The sequence below is a fragment of the Curcuma longa genome, chromosome 4 (genome assembly GCF_044706935.1).
Source record: "Curcuma longa cultivar G26 ecotype Majalengka, Jawa Barat chromosome 4, ITB_CL_G26_1.1, whole genome shotgun sequence".
Classification (NCBI taxonomy): Eukaryota; Viridiplantae; Streptophyta; class Magnoliopsida; order Zingiberales; family Zingiberaceae; genus Curcuma; species Curcuma longa.
This window is the reverse complement of record NC_133864.1, coordinates 1,126,990-1,150,063: the sequence shown is the minus strand read 5'-3', so window position 1 is coordinate 1,150,063 and position 23,074 is coordinate 1,126,990. Positions and strand designations below refer to the sequence as shown.

The window sequence follows — 23,074 nt, the reverse complement described above, 5'->3', positions numbered from 1 at the left end:
CCTTAAAGGGGCTTTTTTCTCTCTATTTGTCTCTCGTGAATGGATGAATTAACCATAGACGGATGGCGAAAAATAAATTATTTTCTCATGTATGGATAGAGGAAAAAATGTTAACAGAGCAAGGAAAAAGGAATTAAGAAACGAAAAAGAAACATATGCGAAAAAATAAAAAATATGAAAATAGGGGGTAAAAATGGAACAAATGACCTTGTGACTTATTGTGAGGTCATGAGTGCCTCTACGACCCACTACAAGGTTGTGGGTGCCTTCGCAACCTCTTGTAACCACCATGAGGTCGCGGGTGCCTTCGCGGTCCGACCTGAGGTTGCGGGGACCTTCCCGGCCCGTCGCGAGGTCGCAGGTGCCTTCGCGAAGTCGCCAACCCCTCCATGGCTTGTTGGAGGCGCTGCGAGGTCATGGGGCTGCCGCCCGCCACGAGGTTGCGGGCCCCTCCGCCAACCGCTGCGAAGTCGCAGCACTTCTGCAACCCACCGTGAGGTCCGGCCCCTTCGTGGCCCTTCGCGAGGTTGTTGGTTCCTTCGTGACCTGTCGTGAGGTCCCGACACCTACGTGGAGGCTGTGTAAGGTCACAACTCCTTTGCGACCCGCTGCGAGGCATCTATGACCTCGTAGTGTTGAGCTCGATGTTGTGTTAGTTAACGAGTGGAAATTTTGCCCATGCTGACTGATACGGTTTGAGATTTTGTACCTTGGATTTAAATATAAATTCCCTTTTAAATATCATGCAATCATCACATACCTCACTCCATGTGTTCAACTCGTTAATGTTCATGAATAGAGATTGTGAATCGTCTATGAATAATATTTATTAACGATGTTCACGAATAAAGTTTATGAACTATGTTTATTAATAAAGCTCATATTAATATGGTAAATAAATAAATAAGCTCTCAAAATCAAACTTACTGACCTACTAAATAAGCTTTAAAATATAAAAGTTTCAAACAATCAAACAAGCTTGAATTGAGAGCTCGATAACGTCTAAACGAACCAAGCTTAGGCCAAGTTTGAACTAAGCTTAAGCTCGTAAAAAAGAAACCAAGCCAACCTTAAACAAATGTTTCAACAGCTTGATTTATTTTAAGCTTGGCTCAAACAAACTTGAACAACATAAAGCTTGGCTCGTTTGCAATCCTACCACTAACATCCCACTTAGGGCCTAAATAAATCCTAGAACAATGTTAAATCTATTATGATCAATTCAAATCAATTAGATATTAATTAAATTGTAGATGATAATTGAATGATATAGTTTAGTTAGGTCATTGGTAAACATTTAAGGGGTTTGAGTCACATAACTTATCCAACAGATCTTGAATAGTTGGGACGAACACAAGTTGATGATGATGTGCCATAAAACCCTTGAACTCTTTTAAGGTTAGATGCTATAACCCTTGATGACTCTTCCTTAAGTGCATTGAGTAATCTTTCTTCAAGTTAAGTTCCATGAGTTTGTTGGTAACATGGCGAAGAACTTGCACTTGTTGTATTATTTGATGTGTACCTTAGACTTTTGAATAATATTATTGTGAATTATTTTCATGAAATTGCTCTTTTCATAATTGTAAAAGGATAACCTCAATGTATTTCGGTGAAAAATTTTTGGTTGTAAAAAGGGAAAGTTTCTCCTGAAGTTGTGCTCATGAGTATCTCACTTTCCAAGAAGTTGCATACTTTGAACACTTGATCGATATTAATTTTCCAATTTAGTTTGTGATGGAGTCAAAGATGGAGAATAAGTTGCGACCCAACAAACTAAGGATGGAAATGAAGCTAAGGCCATGGAAAGAAAGGAACATCCCACTCTAAACCTTCCTGATGATCCATTACACATCAATTGAGACCCAATTACAAGTGTTAAGGCTAAAAAGATGTAGAAAGCACTTAATGAACCAATTGAAGATGTTAAAGCCAAAACTGTAATTGTAGCGGATTTAAAAAGAGTAAGTTATGCAACTTAGTCAACCTAATTCAAGTCTTAAATGAGCTTAATTAATCACTTAAGTCACATTTCTATGTAGTGGGGACAATTCTCACATGTATGCCTCATTTTTAACTAGGTTGTAATAGTGACTTAAGCCAAACTAATTACATAGTCTACCTAGGCTTTTTCTAAATTGACTTCCTTTTTACCTTTTAGGATTTTTAGGTTACTCTATAGCTATAAATAAAGGGGGTGGTGGCCACACATATAACTTTTGTTTGTTGTCAATCCAAAAAACATGATGAGGCTCTCACTTGTTGGTTTTCTTTAATTTGAAACTTATCAAGGCAATCCCTTGTGGCATCCTTAGACTTAAGGTTGTGGTGTATTTTACCTCGTATAGGTTTGTGCTTTGTTAAGCATTGAGTCGATATTTTTTATCATTCATCTTATCGATTTAGACTTTCCTTGTTTTTTCCTTCAATTTGTTTAAATCAGTTTGTTTGGAGTAAGTAGTAGGACATTTTTTGCTTACCTGTTAATATTATCTTTTGTTTTTTACTTTTTCTTTGTTCTTTGTACTTTCTGTTTGAAACCTAATTATCATTTAGATTAAGCTTCTGTTGACTTGTTTTGAGGTAAATGTTTGAGAACTGCAACAAAATGCCTGAAAGATTGCCTTTTATATTTTCCCTCTCTAATTTTTCAGATAAATAATTAGTGTTTTGTTAGGCTCAGTTTTGTTATAATATTTATTAAATCATATTTCTCATTTGCTTGACCACAGTTGTCCACTTATTTTGTAGATGAGCCAGATCAAAGTCGACACACAAGGTATTTCTGCACATGTAGTCAAGGTACTCTTTTCATGAATATCTTTAATTTTTGAATGAAACTGGCGTAAATAATATTATGGAAGTTCGTGGAGATTAAGATCTATCTTGAAATCTAGAAAGGTCTGGATAATGTTATTTACTATTGTTTTTAATGTTTCTTCATGATATTTTGGATCCTTATAATCAGGTGGAATTATTGGCTGCGAAAAACCTAATTGGTGCAAACTTGAATGGAACATCTGATCCTTATGCAATTATTATTTGTGGCGAACAAAAGCGGTTTAGGTGTGCTTCTGCTTTCTATTAGACCTTTTTCAGCTATAACTTTCTTAAGATTTTGGTAATCCACAGATGTAAAATTTCATCTGTTTCCATAGTATCTTGTGTAACAACCTTATAAAAGAGAACATTGCTAAAGGCAACATCATGCTTGGCTGTTATAAATGAACCGAAGTTCAGAATTTTTAACTTTTACTCTTCTTCTTATTGAGCTTTTTCATTCTTCTCTTTGTAAAGTTAACCTAAACTTTTCAGTCATTTTTCTACCATAAATGTTCTTCATGTGGTTGCCATTAGGCCTGTGGACTCATTTACATTGACTCTAGAGAAGATTGTGTCAAAATCTATTTCAATCATCCTGTGGACATTGCATGAATTTTTCTTAAATTTATTTTAATTTTCCTGATGCTAATTTCTTCAATGTTTTTTTTTGTGTAGGTTTGATTTTCCTCTTCAATATGTTGTCACCTACTCTTGTCATGCACCTCTTTATTTCTTCAACGTTTTTTTTGGTGTTTTGACTTTTCTCTTCAATGTGTTTTCATATACCGCATGGCATGCAGTTCTATGGTTCCTGGTACAAGAAATCCAATATGGGGGGAGGAATTCAATTTTTTTGTCGATACACTTCCGGTTCAGGTTCTTTCTGGTTCCTAACTACTTGAAATACTTTTCATGTCAAGCAACACAAGTGAATTCATGAACCTTGTTTCTCCTTATGAAAGTCTTTGTAGGATTTTTCCCACTTCATGATATGAGCTGTGTTACAACTTTGTAAGTTCATTTTCTAGAACATGAAGTTGTTGAACTTCCTAAAGAAACAAATTACAAGTAGGGTTCCTATCTTTTCCACTGCATGTACCATTGCATCGCAATACATGCACTCTATGCTTATGTATGAATGGATCAGTAATAATGTTGGTAATTATACTTACCAAGTTCACCTGACATATTAATGAAGACATGAACATTATCATATCCAGTTTTGAGGCACTAAATTGTGGAAGACTTCCATTGGTCTTTTACTTTTTATAACCAAGCATGCTTTGACTTTTTGACTCCATTTTGTACCTTTTAGCATGATGATTAATACTTGGATCTAACTGAGTATTTCTTTATTTCATCACATCTGATACTAATTGTTTCCTAATGTGTTTCTTTGATGGTGATAACATTAAATATTAGTCACAATATCTCATTATTTTGTTTAGCTACAATGGAGAAATTGCAGTTTACCCAATGTTCTTGCTCACAAGCATAGCTAATTTCAGTTTTATAATTAAGAAAAACTTATTCGTTGGCTCCTGCAGATTAATGTAACCATATATGACTGGGATATAATATGGAAAAGTACAATTCTTGGATCTGTCACTGTTCCAGTTGAAATTGAAGGTCAGAATGGATCAACCTGGTACACACTAGATAGCACATCGGGACAGGTAATAGTTCAATTTTTATCAAGTGTTGACTTCTCTGTCAAGTATTTAATATCTTCAACTAGAAATATTGCCTCTGCAGGTCTGCCTTCGTATTAAAACTACAAAGCTTCCAGGAAGCTCCTCCAGGTTATTGTGTTTTTCAATCTGACTTTGTTATTCTTTTCGTTGCTCCTCCAGAATGACTTCCGAAGCATTTCACCATGAATTTATTGGATCCAAATCAGCTTAACCCCCATACAATTCATTACTTGGATATACCATAGGGTTAATCACTAGTCAGCACTTATGGCTTTTTCATGGATTTAATTTTTTAAAATAGCTAATTTAGTGCAAAATATCAGTTTTTCTAGATAAACCTAGCCAACTATTAAGTCTGAGTTCATGCCAAATCTATCATTAGTTCCATTGTCTAAGTCTGAGTTCATGCCAAATCTTATGTCTAAATTTATGTCAAAATATTTGTCTGAACCTGTGCATGAAAATCCCAACTCTATTATTGAGAATGTAAGACTTGATAAGGCATATTTGAGGAAGAAGATAAATGTTCCTAAATTAATGTAAGTCGAAGAATCGAACCTAGATCCTAAGAATAAGTTTGATGTCAAGAATTCATTTTGCATGGAGAACTAGAGGATGAAATTTATATGAAGGTCCACCAAGATATGGAAATAACTTGGATGCTCATACTAAATTGAAGAAAATCTTATATCAATTTAAGCAACCACATGGGCATAGTTTTAAAGATTTGTAGCACATTATTTACTAAACACTCTTTTTCAAGGGGAGCCATAATGCTATTAGTGTATATTGATAATATAATAGTGACATGAAATGATGATAAGGATAAAACTTTTAAGTTAGTGTTTGGCAAAGGAGTTTGAAATTGAAGTATTAGAAAGATTGAAATATTTTTTGTATTATTGTACCTTAACTCACCATGTATTATAGTATTTCGAAGGAACATCAGGAAAAGGGTATTCTGTCAATGGAGGTTTGATGCAGAATTCTGAGTAATAACTTAGGGTGTGAGTGAAATACTTTGTTAAAGATATCTTAGAAGACTTGAAGATTATGTGGGATGACTCAATGAGATTTTATTTTGATAATAAGTTTGCGATTAGCATAGCTCACAATCCAGTACAATATCATTGATTAACATAGAACATTGAATTAACAGACACTTCATCAAGGATAAATTAGAAAACAGTAATTAATTTGTGTCCTCAGTGTTTCAAAGTATTGTATTAAAGATGGAAATGATGTCCCCGGGGCATAGCTGAGTTGGTTACGACGGAGCAGACTTGCAGAAGAGGGCAAGGGTTCGAATCTCGGCGAAGCCGACCAATACCCTCCTCCGTCGTGATCAACTGCAGTTTCTCAATGGATAGTAATAGGCACCGTATCCATTTTAAAGTTAGACATTTGATGCTAACTTATGAATATAACTGTAGGTTTATGAAGTTTCATATATTTTGAAGGAAGAATGATCTTGAAATTGTCTCAAGTTGATGCGAAAAATCTTTTTTCTTCCAAAAATGTGGTTCAGAGCTTTGAATGGCTATGCTGGAGCAGATGCTCGAAGAAGGTTTTCTCTGGATAGACCAGGCCCTACCTTAGTCCATCAGAAACCAGGGCCTCTTCAGGCAATTTTTGATCTTCCACTGGATGAGGTAAACTTCAATATAATCAAATTTATATCGATAACTTGTTATTAGTTCATTTTATGCTTTAGAGGCTATTAGAAGTCATCTCATCATATAATGTTCGTTTGACCCAGGTTGTTGACCACAGCTATTCCTGTGCTCTTGAAAGATCCTTTTTATACCATGGACGCATGTATGTGTCTACGTGGCACATTTGCTTCCACTCAAATGTATTTTCTAAAGAAATGAAGGTTAGCTTGAACCTTTGATATTCGTTCCTTTTTTTTTTTTTTGCACTGTGTCAGTAATTGATTCTCTTCCTTTCCATGAGGTTTATTAGCTGGTCATCGGGGAAGATGCTTAGCTGATCTTAGGACCAGCTATCTTATTGTTGATTATTTGTGTTGTTTTTGCATTGTTGCTGGTCATTGTGGAAAATGCTCAACGGATTTTTATGGGCCACATTTCTTGATATTGATTTCTTCATAATTGATTACTTCTACTTGTGTTATTTCTGCATTTTTACTTGATCATTGTGGAAGATGTTCAACTGATTTTATATGTGGCAACTTTTCTTAATGTTAATTTCTTTATAGTTGATTATTTTTACTTATGCTATTTCTTCATCATTCCTCAATTATATATATATTTTTTGAGATAAATAAAATGTATCAATGCATCAGGAGAAATGTACAACTATTTAGGATGCCATAGATCTAAATACATGCATTGGGATCTTAATGAGTATCCAATTAAACTTTGACACTCTGCTCTCAAAATTACATCTATTTCTAGTCTGCCATATGAGATACACCATATATGATGTAGCCAACACTCTCACCTTAGTGACCATATCATTGCCCCAAAATTCTCACTTGAAGACTCGTAGCATTCTCCTTGCCGTGCCCATCTCCAATTGCACTTAGCCAGGCATGCACCTTGTCCCACAACTCCCTTCTGACTGCACATTTGAAGAAAACATGCTCGTATGTCACATCCGCAATCTGACATAGTGGGCACGTCTTATACTATACACGGGGAAGGTGATCTTTGGTTTGCAGTTGCTCATGAGTGAGCAGCCAGAGAACAAAGCTATGCTTGGGCATGATGTTTGCCCACTAGACTGTAGAAGCCCATGCCTTTTGTGCCCCTTGCAGTCTGAAAAAGTTCTATGCCCATGTGTGTTGTGCGCCCCCATCTAAAGAAATCATATGTCCATGAAGTGCCCCTCCACGTACTAGGAGTAAGGAAGCAACCTACACCACCGTGCCTCATTTGGCTAGATATTAAGAGCTAGAGTTCAAAATATAACCTACAACTATTGCAAACATTCATAAAAAATCAAAATGCAGCCACTAGCCTAGTAGAGGATCTGGATCACATCATTTTAGGCAAATCAGAGGTTCATCTTTCTTCTCCATCACCCTTGCCCATTAAATGGATAACCCTGCAACCATAGAAGCAGGATTTTCAAGACATCTATCATTATCTTATTAGATGCCCTCTTCTTTTTTTTGGGTTAATTAATGAATCTATTAGTAATTGAGTTCAAATATTTAAATCTCTCATTGGTTTTCAAACTTTACCAACTAAGCAACAGCATTATTTAAAAAGACCAAAAATTAAATCCTTAAATTCCTAAAATTCAATCCAAAATTGCCCTGTTGTCTCGGAGCAGCAACACTTCTGTGTTTTTCCTCTTCTTCCTTTGAATTGATTGAAGCAATCTACTAAGAAAAAAGATTCAACTTTTCTTGAACTTCACATTCTAGCAATTGGTTGGTAAGATTCCAAAAAGGTTCCAATAGATAGAATAATAGTTGTTAGCAAAATGGTATTATGGTTTGCCAAGAAGCTACTGCTTAAATTGTTAGGGCTCTTGTCGGTGAAAGTTGGATTTGATTGAAGTAGGAATCTGAGGTCCAATGTAGCAAGGAGAGTTTCTGTGAGATTGGGGGAAGCATTGCTATCATCAACATTATTATCTATTGAATGAAGTATGATGGTCTAGCATAGGCTTCCTGTTCATCTTTAGATCAATGGATATGCGCAACGATGTTCTCTTGGGGGAGGCGGTGTGGGTGGTGAGTAAGAGTGCACCGCTAGACAAGGGCAAGGGAGGGTGAGACTTGTCTAGATAAATCAACTCTAGATCAATACCATGAGCTCATTAAGCTTGGCATGTAAGATTTTTGAGGTGTTGATGTCAATGATGCTAGTATCACGATGGGTGACATGGCAGATAGTAGAGACAAATTTTGTTGCTCCATCATGGAGTGGCAGGGTGGGAAATTTGGTTAAAGGTATTTAGGATTTATTTTTATTTTAAAATTTTAAATTATTTAAACTTGTTGAGTTAGTAGGTGATATAGGCGGCTAGGGTGAGTTGGCATTATGCCAGATCTGCACCATGTCAATCACTTAACATAGGATGTACTAAAGTTTAAAGGATATATTAGATTTGTTTCTGAAATTAAAATATTGTGATAGATTTATACTTTTAAACAAAGTGATAGATTTGAAAACCCATACTAAGTTCATGATAGATTGCTTAACCATTTATTTTTAAAATTTTGAACTTTCATTTCATAATATTCTATTTTTATTGCATTACCTATCTAATATGCCTTTATTTTTGAAATCTTAAACTTTATTTCATTTCATTTTATTTATTTTGATTACATGACATATCGAATAATTTAAAGTGAATATTATGACTTTTAACTTAATACTTCTTATTTTATTTTTCATTTAGATGCAACTTAGCACCCACGCCAATCTAATTTTGTTTGATTAGACCTTAACCATGTCAAACTGAATGTATTCTAGGAAGTGTTTCGATATTTTCAAATTCAAGAAGGAGCTAGGATATGGTTGAACCTCCATCTCAATGTAACAGAACAGTTGCATCCTTCTTTCATGCATTATATGTAAAATTCTAGGAAGTAATTGGATGTTTTCAAATTCAATATGGAGTTAGTGTTGGTGCAAGAGAGAATGGATTTAAACTAAATAAATCTTTTTGATGTATGAAAAGGGGGAGAAGAGAACTTAAGTTAATCATATAGATTTCTCCCAGATAATTAAATCCTAACCAATATTAACTTAAGAAATTGTCAAACATCAAAAAGGGGGAGATTGTTGGTGCAAGAAGCACTAGATCTTTCCTAGGATTTCGATGCTTGACCACCTAGGTCTGGTCAGTTTGACCAAGGATTGATCCAAACAGGACCTGATATTTGGATATAAGTGAGTGAGATGACTAGCGAGAAGTCCTAGTCGGTTAGTCTAGGCAGTGGATGTCATGATCTGGAAGATTGGGCAAGGGAAGTCCTGGTGAGTGAAGCTAGGCAGTGGAAGTCCTGATTTGGAGGATCAGGCAAGGGAAAGTTCTAGGTGTAGGCTAGGCAAAGGGAAGTCCTGGTTTGGAGGATTAGACAGAAATCTTAGCAGGTTGAGTGCACTAGGTGCAAGTCCATGCAATGTCAGGAGGACTGAGAAGCATGACCAAATCCAATCGGGTACGATCAGGAGGACCAGAGGGTTGGTGAAGTCTGGGCGGTCTGGAGGACCGAGCGTAGTAGAAAATTCCTGGGGGCCGGGGACCAAGGCTAAGCGGGAAGTCCAACATGTCTAGAGGCAAAACTTCTCCAGAGTGGAGTGGATAAGGGCGCGTTTCTAGAATGGAACAGTAGGCGTCAAACTAACCCAAGATTTCGGTAGAAATCTGAAGTTAGACCCACAGGTAAAGTTAGGTTGTTTTGTTTGTCTGCATGCTTGTCTTGCAGGAACAATGATGCAGGGGCAACACATGAGCAGTTGAACTTCAATGGATCATTACTTTTGACTCGGGAATCAGAACGAGGCACGGTCGGATGCGTTTCGAAGTTCTTTCAGAGGCCTTTACACTAGAGTCAAAAGTGACTCAAGTCGACCTGAGTGGATAAGAGCCGCGGAAGTCAAAAAGTTTATCAAGATCTGCCACGTCGAACTAGAGTTGACCTGAGAGGGTACTCGAGTCGACTTGAGCACCGGATAATGCAGCGAGGAGGCAAAGGTTATCGGTAAGCTTCACGTCGGACTAGAGTCGACCTGAGTAGGGACTCAAGTCGACCTGCGTGGTTGAAGCCTAATCCAGACCCGCGGAGAAAGAGTATCGCGACCTACGTGGAGTCGACTTGAGTTTGAGTCAAGTCGACCTGAGCATGCTATAAAAGAAGGTGAGTGTGCACGAACAAGAAGATGAAGATACAAGCCTTCCTCTCTGTTTGGTGGTGATTCGGAACGCGAACGAGGCCAAGCTAATTCAACCGGGGAAGATCCAGGAGGAGTGCGCGACGCTCAGGACTTTCCAGATCGGCAACAAGTGTTTGATTGCTTTACTTTCTTTCAGTCTTTATTTTAAATTATTGCTATTCTTTTATACAGACTGTAAGACGGGTTTCTCCGCTTCCGAACAACGTTCGGAAAGGAGACCACTAGTGGACAAGCGCCTCCCGTACATAGACCTTGGATGTACTAACCCTGGGGGTTAGGAACTAAGTAAATCCGCGAGTCCCCTGTGCTTTGTTTACTAATTCTGTTGCAAGTACTTTGATAGAAAATAAACGAACAAAAAGAGACAACACACTATTCACCCCCCCTCTAGTATGTTACAATGATCCTACAGTTAGGATGTGGTTGAGCTTCCATCTCAATCTAACAGAACAGTTGCATTAGGTGATACTTTTATAGTATATGTAAATTTTCTCTTTCTTGGCAGTTTTTTTTGTTGGAATCTGACTGCTATTTGTTTTCTTCAGTTTATATATTTATTTTCTGGAACATTGTTCAGTACATTTTTTGATGCCATTGTTTTACTGAGTATCTTGTACAACTTTCCAATACATGAGCATTGATGAATATATGTGCTAATTACTAATTGGTAGATTTTTTTTCTACACTCAGGTGGTTGTTTCCTTTGGAGATATTGATGAGGTGCGATGCTTATTTGTTATTATTAGATGTTGTCTTGTGTTTATGCATTCAATTGCCTTTGGTATTAGAAATGCAGATAAGGCGAAGCCAACATGCAGTAATAAATCCTGCAATTACAATCAGTCTTCGGATGGGTGCTGGTGGACATGGTGTACCTCCTCTGGGAAGTCCAGATGGTCAGTAACTCTTGGCCTCTTTTTCCTATTGTTTTACTGAAGCTTCATGTCAAAGACTACTGGTTTGCTTAGAATCTCAGGAGTAGGATGAAAGCATGTTTCAGAATTGTTACCTTTGAACTATTTGTTTAGATTTGTTTTTTTACACAATCAACTGCTACTACACCTGATTTATATGGGAATTTGTAGTAGAAAAAAAGAGTAAGGTTCACATAGTTATGCCTCATCTTTACTTCCGTCTTCATTGAAGGTGATCTTGTAATTCACTGGCTATTTAATCAGATGGGAGAATAGCCATTTCATGTTACAACTTGTATAATTGGTTACTGTAGAGTACTTGTCAATGGATGTTAGTTATATTTTTTAGTGTTTGCTTGAGATTATGCAGCCATTATTTGCTTATTTTTATGTAATATAGCTATGAAATTGTAGTAAGTTGGAATTTTGCATCTTCCTTGTCTTAAAGTTGTCCGGAAATCTTTATGCAGGCAAAGTCAAATACAAGTTTGCATCATTTTGGAATAGAAATCATACTTTAAGAGCTTTGCAACGTGCAACCAAGAACTTTTATGCAACGATAGAAGCTGAGAAAAAGGTAGTATTTTTACTATTTTTTAGCATACTTATGTTGCTAGCTTTCTTTGATTTATTCTAGTGAGAGAGAACTTAACACCTAAAAATATCCAAACTTTAAACCCTATAAATATCCTAAAGACAAAATAAAAGAAAAGAACTTAAATTCGAAAAGAAAATTTAGAAAAAAAGAAAAAAACTCATGCCGTGGCTAGGTGAGGCCGTAGCCAAGTGAGGTCGTTGCGACTTTGTGACCACGCGGAGACCTTTGCAAGGTTGTTGCATTGTGACCTCATGGAGTTCTTCGTGTGGTAGTCGTGAGGTAGTGATAGCCTTGTGAAGGCCATCGTGTGGTCGCTGTGAGGTTTCAACGACCTCGCGTCGACCTTCGCAAAGCTGCCGCAAGGTCGCAGCGACCTCATGAAGGTCTCCGCGAGGCCGTTTCTAGCTCACAACTTGATCAGTGCCATTGTCGAAATGATTTTGATGTTGGTCAGTGGATGCAATGGTGAATTTCGCCTATGGTGACTGTCATGGTTGGGTATCACAATCGTTGGTTTGACCATCTTGGGCCAGCCAAATTCAATTATTTGCTTTCTCTAATCTAACGCATTGGCATGTTATATAATCTGCTATAACCAAAATCATAAAAGATTGGTGGACATGGTAGTACATGACTAGGCATGGAAGCATGCAAAGAAGGAATATCAAATCCAAGTTCTCCCATGTCAGTGATGAGGAATGTCACAAAGGTAGTTGCCTTTCTTGGGGTATGCCAATTTATATAGATCACCTTTGCCGAAGAACAAATTAGTTATTCAGCAAAAGTTGGGCCATTTGCAACAATGATTGTAGAAAGAAAGACCTAAGAGCTTATGAATTTGGAACTAAAGTTTACAGCCAAGGTGATGGGAAACTATTATTAGGTGAGAAGTTAAAAGAGGGAATGCGAATGATCTCAATGGGAAATATAATTGGATGAAGAGAGAGGAGACAAACTACAGGTGCATGGGGTGGTTCTAAGGGCTAGCTTGAGGTGGATGAAGCGTAATGCATATTGAAGGGAAGAACCAATGGCATGGACTTCATTATTGTAGTGATCTAAGGGGAGTCAACCTGGAGGAATTTCTAGGTGCCTAACATGGACACTTATGATGGGAGTTTAGATGCTTCATAACATATCAACACTTGTTGGAAACCGGAGGATATAAATATTTTGATGACTGAATGTGTAGATGACTGAACACGCTAGAGAGGGAGGGGATGAATAACAACCATATTCTTGCACATAAACACTTGATTTATTCTTGCTATTGATGTAGCAATGCCACATATTATTATTAGCGACATAAATCAAATATAAAAAGTGCATATTCAATTGCTATCACAAGGCGTTTATGTTGTTCAGCAGCCTCAAGATCTTACTCAACGGTTTATGATCCTTTTGGATCATTCCTGAAAATTTGCTATATTTTCTCCTTCACTGATGCGCTGGAGATGGAGAAACCTCTTATATGTTATTCAAGGTTAGCATAAAGAGGCTTACAAGAGAGTAATTAGGGTTCACAAAAAAAAAACACAAATAAAATTACAGAATGTCGATGTAAATATTGTTTTGTTAATTTATGGCTTTTAGAACCCTTATAATAGTCTTCTTCTTGAATTGCTTCGTTGATGCAATCTTGCTTTGTTAGCACCCCATCAGTTGACTAATTTATACTGTTAGTCAATTAATCAATCTAATTTATTTGATCTATCTATTATGTCTTTGAGGTGTTCTTCTAGTTTCAACAATCAATTGTTCATCAGTATCAATTGTTAACTAATCTAAATTAATTCAGACTGGTTCTTTTGGATCACGACCAAGGTGAAAATTTTGAATCGTGTTGGAGTTTCAATTTATGATTGGAACGACACGGTTTCAATACCATATCATGTTGTGCTGATATGATTTCAATACTTTTTAAAATATAAAATATATTAATTAAAAATATTTTTATTAATATTTGATCATTATAGATGTTTATTATTGAGTTATATTTAAATGTAATATTGAGTTTAAGTTTTAATATCATCTTGTGAAATATTTAATATTTATTAAATAAAAGTCAATTTAGGTTAAATTAAATCAAATTTGTACATAGAATAATTTAGTTTATTATTAGTAGTATATTTTATTAAGTTAAAAATTATATTATATTTAATTTTTTTATCTTTCTTAATAGTTTGTTTCCTATCTCGTGAAAAAGGATAATCATTTTAAAGTTAAAGGATTAATTTTTTTTACTCTATTTATCTTATAAAGAGATAAGTAGAGAACAAAATTAACCATCCATAAGAAATTATATTATTTTTATTTTTCTTTTTGTACTGAGGGGGAAAAAATAATAGACAAAAGAGTAAAAAAATTAACAAGGAAGAAAAAGTTAATGAATAAAAAAGGAAAAAAATTAAGAAGTAGGAAAAATTAATAAGGGAGATAAAAAATAAATTTTTAACCTAATAAAAAAAAATTAAAGATACGAATAAAATATAATTTTTTAAAAAAGAAGTCACGGGATCGTGCTACCCCCATGACCCCGTGAAGGTCGTCACGGCATGGAGGTCGTGACAACCTCCGTGACCACTCGGAGGTTGCCATAAGTTCACGGAGGCTATTGTGAGTCGTGGTGGCTCGCAGTGCCGGTGCCAGGTGGCGGATGGAATATCAAATTCCGCATATGCCGCTCAGCATGTTCTGAAATTTCATTCCATGATCACGGCTGTTTCTATCAACGACTATTTTATTTAAGCTTCACTAGTTAAATACTCATAGGCATTAATCGACTAATTAGTCTATTGGGCAATCAACTGGCATGTCTACTACGACCAATCTATAGGCCGAGCCCGCCTAAGTTGAGAATTACCCTCTTCTCAGTATATATATCTTCTCAACTATCAGCTTGCTATACAACTATCTCCGCCACAAGGCCATCTCCTGTCGAGTTTTTCATTTCTTGGATGCACTTGAGCCTTCGACTCGCTCTTTGTCATTCTTCATGCTCCAATTATGTAATTCACCTCCCAAGCACAATTGCGCTTTAATGCTTTTATTTTGTATTTCCTCAGATGTACCCTATCATCCTTCCCCTTCTATGATCTTCATAGACCTTGAGCTATTGGGTAACTATGACCTTGGCTACGTCAAGTTATCTCCATATGCGTATCCATTAAGTCTTTGCACACTCAAATACATATGTCGTTACAAAGTAAGGCCTAAGCTAAACCTTTTGCTAAACATTGAAACCTAAGTATCTGACCACTTGGGATACGATTGCACCAATAATCTCCTCTTTTTGCTATCGTACAATCCATTTAAGTTAGGTGAACCAACATATGCAATAAATGCAAATAAGACTTAATCCTAGGCTCCCCCTTTACCTAAGCTCCCATTAGCCAGGAATTTCAATTTAAAATTTTAAAGTATCTAAAACTTTAAAATAAGAAGTTCCATATCCTTGTCAATCACGAAGGAAATTAATTCTCTAAAACTTTATCCTTCTCCCCACTTGATAATATAAAAAAATTACATTATAACCATATCCTCTCTGTTCCAGTCTTCAACTTAAATCTAGTGAGAACCCTAAATTTTACTTATGCAAACACAGTGAAAAACAACTTTTTGATTGCCTCTGCGGGCTTTATCTTAGTAGATTGATTATATCTCCAGTTGCCTATATTTCTCATTCTGTGCTGGTATGACAATTTCAGAAATTTACCAAAAATCTTAGAAAAATTTGGAACTTTGCAAACACATTTATGATACGCCAATCTAACTCAGAAAATTAATTTTCGTTGAGAATCATCTTAATTTTCAAAAATATCTTATTTTTTAAAATTTCAAGAACAATTCAATCATGCATTAACTTAACATAATTGTTTTAAATTCTTCAAGTTTGAAAATAGTAAATCTAACTTTTTAAAAAACTTATTTTGTTTCTTCTTTTGACTTCTATAGGTAACATAATGTATTATATTCTGAGTCAAACTTATGGTTAGTATTTAGTTGATTGGATTCCAAAGAAGTTTAAGTCATTAAGAGTTTCTTCCTATATCACATCATTAAAGGGCTTATTTAAAATATCATTGGAGGACTCTTCTAAGTTATCCTTAGATGATTTTTTAATTAGGTTATCAAGAGTTTTATTTGAATGCAATTCGTTTATTTCAGAGGCAAACATTATAAGTGAATTAAACTCTTTAGGCAATGACCTTGAAAATTGACGTAAGGAAGGATGATTTGTTTCTACATAAATTTTCATATAATATGTGTATTAAATACTATAATTCATATGTTTATATCTATAATTTATATTATATTATAAAATCAAATTTATTTTAAAGATTTAAATTTTTATGTTTTAAAATTATTTTAATAATTAAAAAATTTTGAATTATTTATAAAATTTTAAAATTTTTTATAGATTTTTAAAATTATTTTAAAATTTTAAATATGTTTTTTAAATTTCAAACTATTGTAATTTATAAATTTTAAGATTTAATTTTGTATGAATTATAAATATGAATTATAATTTTTAATTAAAAAATAATAAAAATATAAATTTATATATCATAATTATATTAATTAATTAATAATTTAATTAATTAATTATTAATATAATATATAATTATCATTTACATAATAATTATTTAGAAATTATATATATTTTAAATAATCCATTACGTACTTGTATATATAATTTTAATTTGATTTGGAATAAATTATAAATATGAATTGAAATTAATTTTTTAAATATTTTTATTTTTTAATAAAAATGAATTTATATATTATAATTATATTAATTAATTAATGGTTTATTTAATAAATTATTAATCTATATAATATATATAATTACCATTTATTATATAATTTATTATTAATTAATAATTAGATATAGTAAATAATACTTTATATATTTATATATATTAAATAATATGTTTTATAAAAATATAATACAACATTGATATAATCAATATAATAGTTATTATAACATATAAATATATATTTTATTTAAATATAATAGTTTTAATTAAAACCGTTATATTGAATTATTTTTTTAACCCTAACTTTTTCTTGTGAGATTGCGATTCAACTTTCGCCGATTCACGATCTCACCGCGATGGTGCCGCGATTGGTACCTGATCACCGGGTAGCCTCTGTCGCCGCCTCGCCGAGCCTCTGCAGCCGCGTTGCCGCTTGTCCTCACTGATGCTTTCAGGTAAGTGTTCGTCGTTTAAATAATTTTTTCCTTTTCAATCTCGTGATCATGATCGACAGAAGAAATTGAATGAAATCCTTCTCGCGATCGTGATCGACAGAAGGAATTGAATTGATTCATTCTGTCGTGGACTGTGCTGCAACCCGACGCACGCGCAGACGCATGCGATGACGTGAATTTCTCGCGCGCGTGCTGTGCCGATCGAGTGCCGGTGTCGGTCCCCGGCAGAACGGTAAAAATTGGTCGTATCGAGCAGTTCGGCTTGGTATTTTAATCCTTGCATTAAGTAAAAATAAAGAAAACAAGTCGACATTAATAAGAGTCAAACAAGTAAGCTTCAATTTTGGCCAACAAGTAAGCATCAATAAATAAGCAAATTTGAGTCAACAAGTAAATAAGAGTAAGTAAATTAGACTCAATAAGTAAGTAAACAAGTATCTGAAATCAACTAGTAGGCTTAAAATAGACTTTAAAAGATGCAACTACATAGCAATAATAATAAAGAAAGTTAAAGTCAAATAAAATTAAGTCAAAGCCAGTCAAACACAGTTCAAATATCCATATTAAGTCAAGTAAAATCAAGTAAGAAATTAATTGATGAGTTTAAGTGACACTAGTTAACATTAAGTTAACCACAAGGTCTAATCAATAATAATCAAACTTAGGTCAATCTGGTAGCATCTTACGAATATTTTGGAACCCTAGGTTTAGTAGGTTTCTTTGAACAGATTTGGTTGATTAGAACTGTTCATAGAATTTAGGTTTAAGGTTAGCCATGTTAGCTATATAAAAAATAATTTTTAGGTAAATACATTTTAAAACCCTTTTAACATGCCCAACCAATATTTCCAGCTTAAATGCCTATGGGACATAAGCCTTTAATGAGTTGGTCACCTAAGTGATCGATTTGAGTTTTTAACTTTGGTTCATATCTATGTACAAACATAAGCATCTGGAACAAGGTCTGGTCCTAGCATCTCATGCCCATCTACGTGACTCAATACACAAATAGTTAATCTTAAAGTATTTGTGAGATGCGAAGGTTGTCTAAATCTATGGGTTCAAGAAATCTACGATAGATCCTAGGCTAAGTCCATTTCTACTAAAAGAAAAATAAACAAGTACATAAATAAATAAATATAAATAATACAAATATCAATAATTAACATGTGAGGAGCATCCTAGTTTAAATAAAATATTAAACTAATTTTAACTCACCCTAAGTTGGTGGTTTATTTCTTATTGTTTTCAAAATTTTTCTAACTCGTAGATTTGTGCTAGAGTTAACATGAGTTTGATTTAGAATCCAATACGAGTTATGCCCTACTTGGTTAACTAAGTATGACTTGGGAATCCAAGCCATTCTACGTTTAGCACAATCAAGTCTATTTCTATCTAATAAAGACATATAAGAAACATGATGTTGACTTTAGTTAAATCCAAGTCTAATCTTGTTGTATATAGCACACTGAGACCTAAGTATCATATCTAAATATTTGGACCCTGATGTGAACTTTTCCAATATTAACTTTAACTCGTCAACTTAGTTTTCAAGATAGAATTCTCTTCCTCAAGTTGTGACGCTTGAGTTGAGATTCCACTTGAATCTTCTTAGTTGAAGAGTCAAAGTTAGTCTCGACAAGAAAGAAATAATAGTGTAAAACTTTTATGTTAAAGAGTTTGTTACCTCATCAGTGGAATCATTTGCTTCACTAATTAAATCTTGGCGGTGCTCTAATGCTGACTCGAACTCAAACTCTGTCTCAAATTTTGAGGCTTGTTTTGTAGCCATCAATGCCATCTAATTGACTTGATCTGAGTTTCATTTTGACTTGGGCTAACAATTCTTTTCCTTGGCCACGAGAGTTGTACAATTGATTTAGTCTTGCTAGCTCACTATTTAGGTCTCTTGGCAAGTTGAAACCGTCTTTGATGATCTTCTAGTTTTCAATCTTGTTCATAAGATAGTACTCCATACTACCTTTCTAATAGGCAAATTTATTGCCATCGAAAAGAGGATGGGAGACACTGTATCCTTCTTGTAAGGCCATAAAGACGAAGAAAATGCTCCAAGACTTTGAAAAATCTTGGGTAAGTAGCACAAAAATATAGCAAACAAGTGTTTGTTATTAAGTTTAGGATAGAGGAAGGGTTAGGCTTGGGTTAGGTTTGGTTTGGGTTAGGTTTGAATTGGGTTTGAGCTAGGCTTGGGTTAGGATTTTTGTAAGCTTTTAGAATTATGATTTCACCCAACTCAAAAATGTAATTCTGACCCTAAGTTAGATTTAAACTTTGCTTTGGGTTAGTCAAGTGATTGTTTTTAAATTAGCTTCCAGGCTATGGCGAGGTTCATAGGCTATTCTTTGGATAGTCACGTGCCTTAAACAACTATTCAAAATGACAAGCCCAATCAACTTAGTACAAAATTTTGGTCTCAGTAGTTTAGAGTGAGGTGAGTTAACATCAGTTAGCTTCACTTTTATTAATAGCACCAAGTGAGATATTTCTACAATATCCAACTTATGCCGAGATTAACAAGAGTTCTCTTAACGTAGTATCAGGTCAACCTGCTTTGATATTAGTTTATGGGATTGTACACATGCTAGAGGGGGTGAATAGTGTGTTTACTAATTTTAAGAGTTGATAGTAACTAAAACAGATAAAACAATCAATCAATTAATTAGAGTTTGCAACAATAGAATTAAAGATTAAATAACTTTGTAATGAAATAAAAACTAATTTAAACTTGCAGTGGAAAGATTAACTAAACTTGTTTAATATGCAATGTAATAAATTTTAAGTTAATATTTAATGAAATAAGTACTAAATCAACTTGTAATGAAATTAATATTAAATCAATTTGTAGCAAGATAATTTTTAAATACACTTGCAATGTAATAAACTAAGTAAATACTTGCAGTGCTACGATTACGTAATAGATTTGTAAAATAATGATCCCTTTAATAGATCTCCTTTTCAGAAAGCTTTTGAAGGTGAAAAAACCTTTTAACAAGAATAAAGTATATTAAACACAATATAGCAAAGTAAGCTAACAATATAGAAATGAAAATTACAAGTATGATGTTACTGATTTAAACTTGAAGAGTACTTGGACGCAATGGATCAGCAGAATTACGAGGAAGGAGTTGAGGATTATAGAAGATAAGCATTTGTGTGTTCTAAAATAGATGCCTTATATCCTCCTTTTATAGAACCCTATCAAATGCTGATGTGACACTTGTTCGGTCGCTTGACAACCTTTCTGGTCCCCTAGATCCTACTGACGTGGTTATAAATTTGATCTACTTCGACTCTTGCTCAGGATGACTCAATGACCTCTGGTTGCTTGGACTCCCTTTGCACTCCTGGAGCATGGTTAATTTCTTTCCGTGACTGTTTCCTCTGGATCGCTGGATCTTGCCTTCGCTTGAAAGCTCCTCCAATCGCTTGTACATTAAGGTCACTTGGACCTTGTTCTGTCTCCTAGAAGATGATGATTAGATTTGATAACCATATTTGATTTAGGTCGCTCGAACTCCTTCCAATCGCTTGGAACACTCAATTTGCTTCGTTTGCTAAGTGTTTGGTTCAACTCTCTACTGACCCATTGACATTTCCACTGTCTAGTATTTAGTCATGTGATCTACTAAGATTTCACTATTTGGTATCTGGTCACATGACCTACCAAGATTTGTCTTGTCAAGTTATTGCACATTGGACGCATACATTAGATCTACAAACAATCTAACTTCAAAACATAAGTTCGATATGATACTCCCTACACCAACAGGATAGTCGTAGTCGATGTATCAATCGATTGAAGGGTGCCGTTATAAAACTAGTGGTTGAGTTGGTTTTAGCTAATGAACAAAATGTTTATATTCAAGGTTGTAGTTGTTGCTAGTCGATTGATGAGACATGTTAATCAACTAATGAGAGTTTTGTAGGTAGTTGACTCAAGTTGATTAGTCAATGAATAAAATATTTTTGTTCATGGTTGAGTTGATTGGACAGTTAACTAAAGTCTGGTTAATTGTTGCTACAATAAAAAACCTAGAGAGATCTATTAATGGGAAAAAGTTGTGCTCTAATTGTCGAATCGGCTAACGATTATAATGCATCAGTTAATTGATTGTCGTCAACACGAGAACGATCATAAACAATAGATGCTGATAGCTATAAAATGGGGTCAAGTAGTTCATTTAAAGGCTAACATTCATAGATATATTGCATGTAAAAGTTAATTTGTTATTGAATGTAAACACATTTTATGGTATTGTAAAGACATTGGAAAAGCGACCAATGTCAATTTTGACTCCGGATGAAAAATGTTGAGGGTTGCGTTAGGTTTTCAACTAGTATTAAACACAAACAAGTGTTATATGAATGGATACATCAAACTTTTGTGCTAATGCTAGGTCTTTCTCTAGAAGGAACATGTTGTAGGGTCCGACTACAACGTCTCGGCAAGGACCGCTATATCTCCATGAGAATTTGTGTGTGATGTGCGAGAGTTATCACACTATAGGTTGGATAAGAACAAACAATATAACAATATTAATTGTCTTAGATGTGGACTATGAAATATAGGAATGCTTATTGGTAAAATAATAGAAGTAGTAAATAGGATAATTAAGAGAAGAATTCATATTTTATATTTGCAAGAGACAAATAGATAGGAGAGATAACAAAGATGATAGAGAATGCAAGGAGTAAAGAAGAAATAGAGTAACTATTATTGTAAATAGTTCTTTAAAAGATAAAGTAATACGAGTAGTTCGGAAGGGGATAGGGCTATAACTCTCAAGATAGTGGTGGTGAAAGAAATTATTAATATAATTAGCATATATGCACCTCGAGTAGGATTAGATGCATAATTATTAATAAATAGTTTTTGAGGGCAGGGGTCGAATCTCGGTGAAGCCGAGACAATACCCTCCTCTGTCGTGGCCAACGGCAATTTTTTGATTTACCTCCTCATAGATGGTCGTGGGGCTGACCGTGTGGGGCCGCTAGGGTGATGGATTCCACCTTTTGCAGAAAAGATGAATACATCAAATTTAGATTTTAGGAAGACCTAGATAAAGTTGTAAAAAAAATACAACTAAATGAGATGATTTTAATAGGAGAAGATTTAAATGAGCATGTAGAAGTAAGAAATGAGGAATATGATAGGATGCTTGAGGGTTATAATTTTAGAATAAGAAATGAAGAAGGAAAATTTTTCGATAGTATATGAACTTATAATAATTAATATATATATTTTTTTTTAAAAAGAAAGCAATTAGTTACGTTTAAAAGTGGGAACAATAAATTGCAAATTAATTTTCTTATAATCAGAAGAAGATAAAAAGATTTATAGAGATTGCAAGGTCATCCTTAGAGAAAAGTTAACCATCCAACATATATTAGTAGTGTTAAGTGAATGATGAGGAAATAAAAAAACAATGGAAGAGGTATTTTCATCAATTTTAATAAAGATTTAGGTAATCCATTTAATTTAACTAATTTAAGTATGCTAGAGGAGTATAGAAATTTAAATTTTTATCATAGAATTCAAACTTTAGAAGTAGAATATACTTTACATGTGATGCAACATGAAAAAGTAGTTGGATCAGATGATATTTTGATAGAGGTATGAAAATGTCTAGGTAAGAAAGGTATTGAATGACTTATAAAGTTAACTTTATTAGTTTCATCTATAATTCCTTGGAATCGTAGTACTCATCTATCCTGAACAAAATATTGTTAGGTGAAATGTTTATAAACATTTGTATTACCTTGTTGTTTGCATCCGATTTTTTGACTTCTCGATCCATTTTTTCTTCTCGAGTGTTCCTTTCTTTTCATTTTTGTAGCCATTCATCCAGATAAACCAATCTTCAATGTCCATCATGATGAAATACTCCATCCCCGACCTCTAATAAGAGAAAATTCCCATTATGAAT

At 34.3% G+C, this 23,074-nt stretch overlaps 1 protein-coding gene across 1 annotated transcript in view; it reads left to right on the top strand.

The window, feature by feature from the left end:
* LOC141826309 (BAG-associated GRAM protein 1-like) overlaps positions 1 to 23,074 on the top strand; it is a 31,803-nt gene that overhangs the window by 4,999 nt on the left and 3,730 nt on the right. Inside the window, exons 2-11 of the mRNA XM_074713552.1 lie at positions 2,752 to 2,802; positions 2,969 to 3,066; positions 3,624 to 3,699; positions 4,371 to 4,499; positions 4,579 to 4,625; positions 6,046 to 6,169; positions 6,277 to 6,393; positions 11,090 to 11,119; positions 11,196 to 11,295; positions 11,784 to 11,890. Coding sequence (XP_074569653.1) covers positions 2,752 to 2,802; positions 2,969 to 3,066; positions 3,624 to 3,699; positions 4,371 to 4,499; positions 4,579 to 4,625; positions 6,046 to 6,169; positions 6,277 to 6,393; positions 11,090 to 11,119; positions 11,196 to 11,295; positions 11,784 to 11,890 — 879 coding nt within the window. The remainder of the gene's footprint in view (positions 1 to 2,751; positions 2,803 to 2,968; positions 3,067 to 3,623; positions 3,700 to 4,370; positions 4,500 to 4,578; positions 4,626 to 6,045; positions 6,170 to 6,276; positions 6,394 to 11,089; positions 11,120 to 11,195; positions 11,296 to 11,783; positions 11,891 to 23,074) is intronic.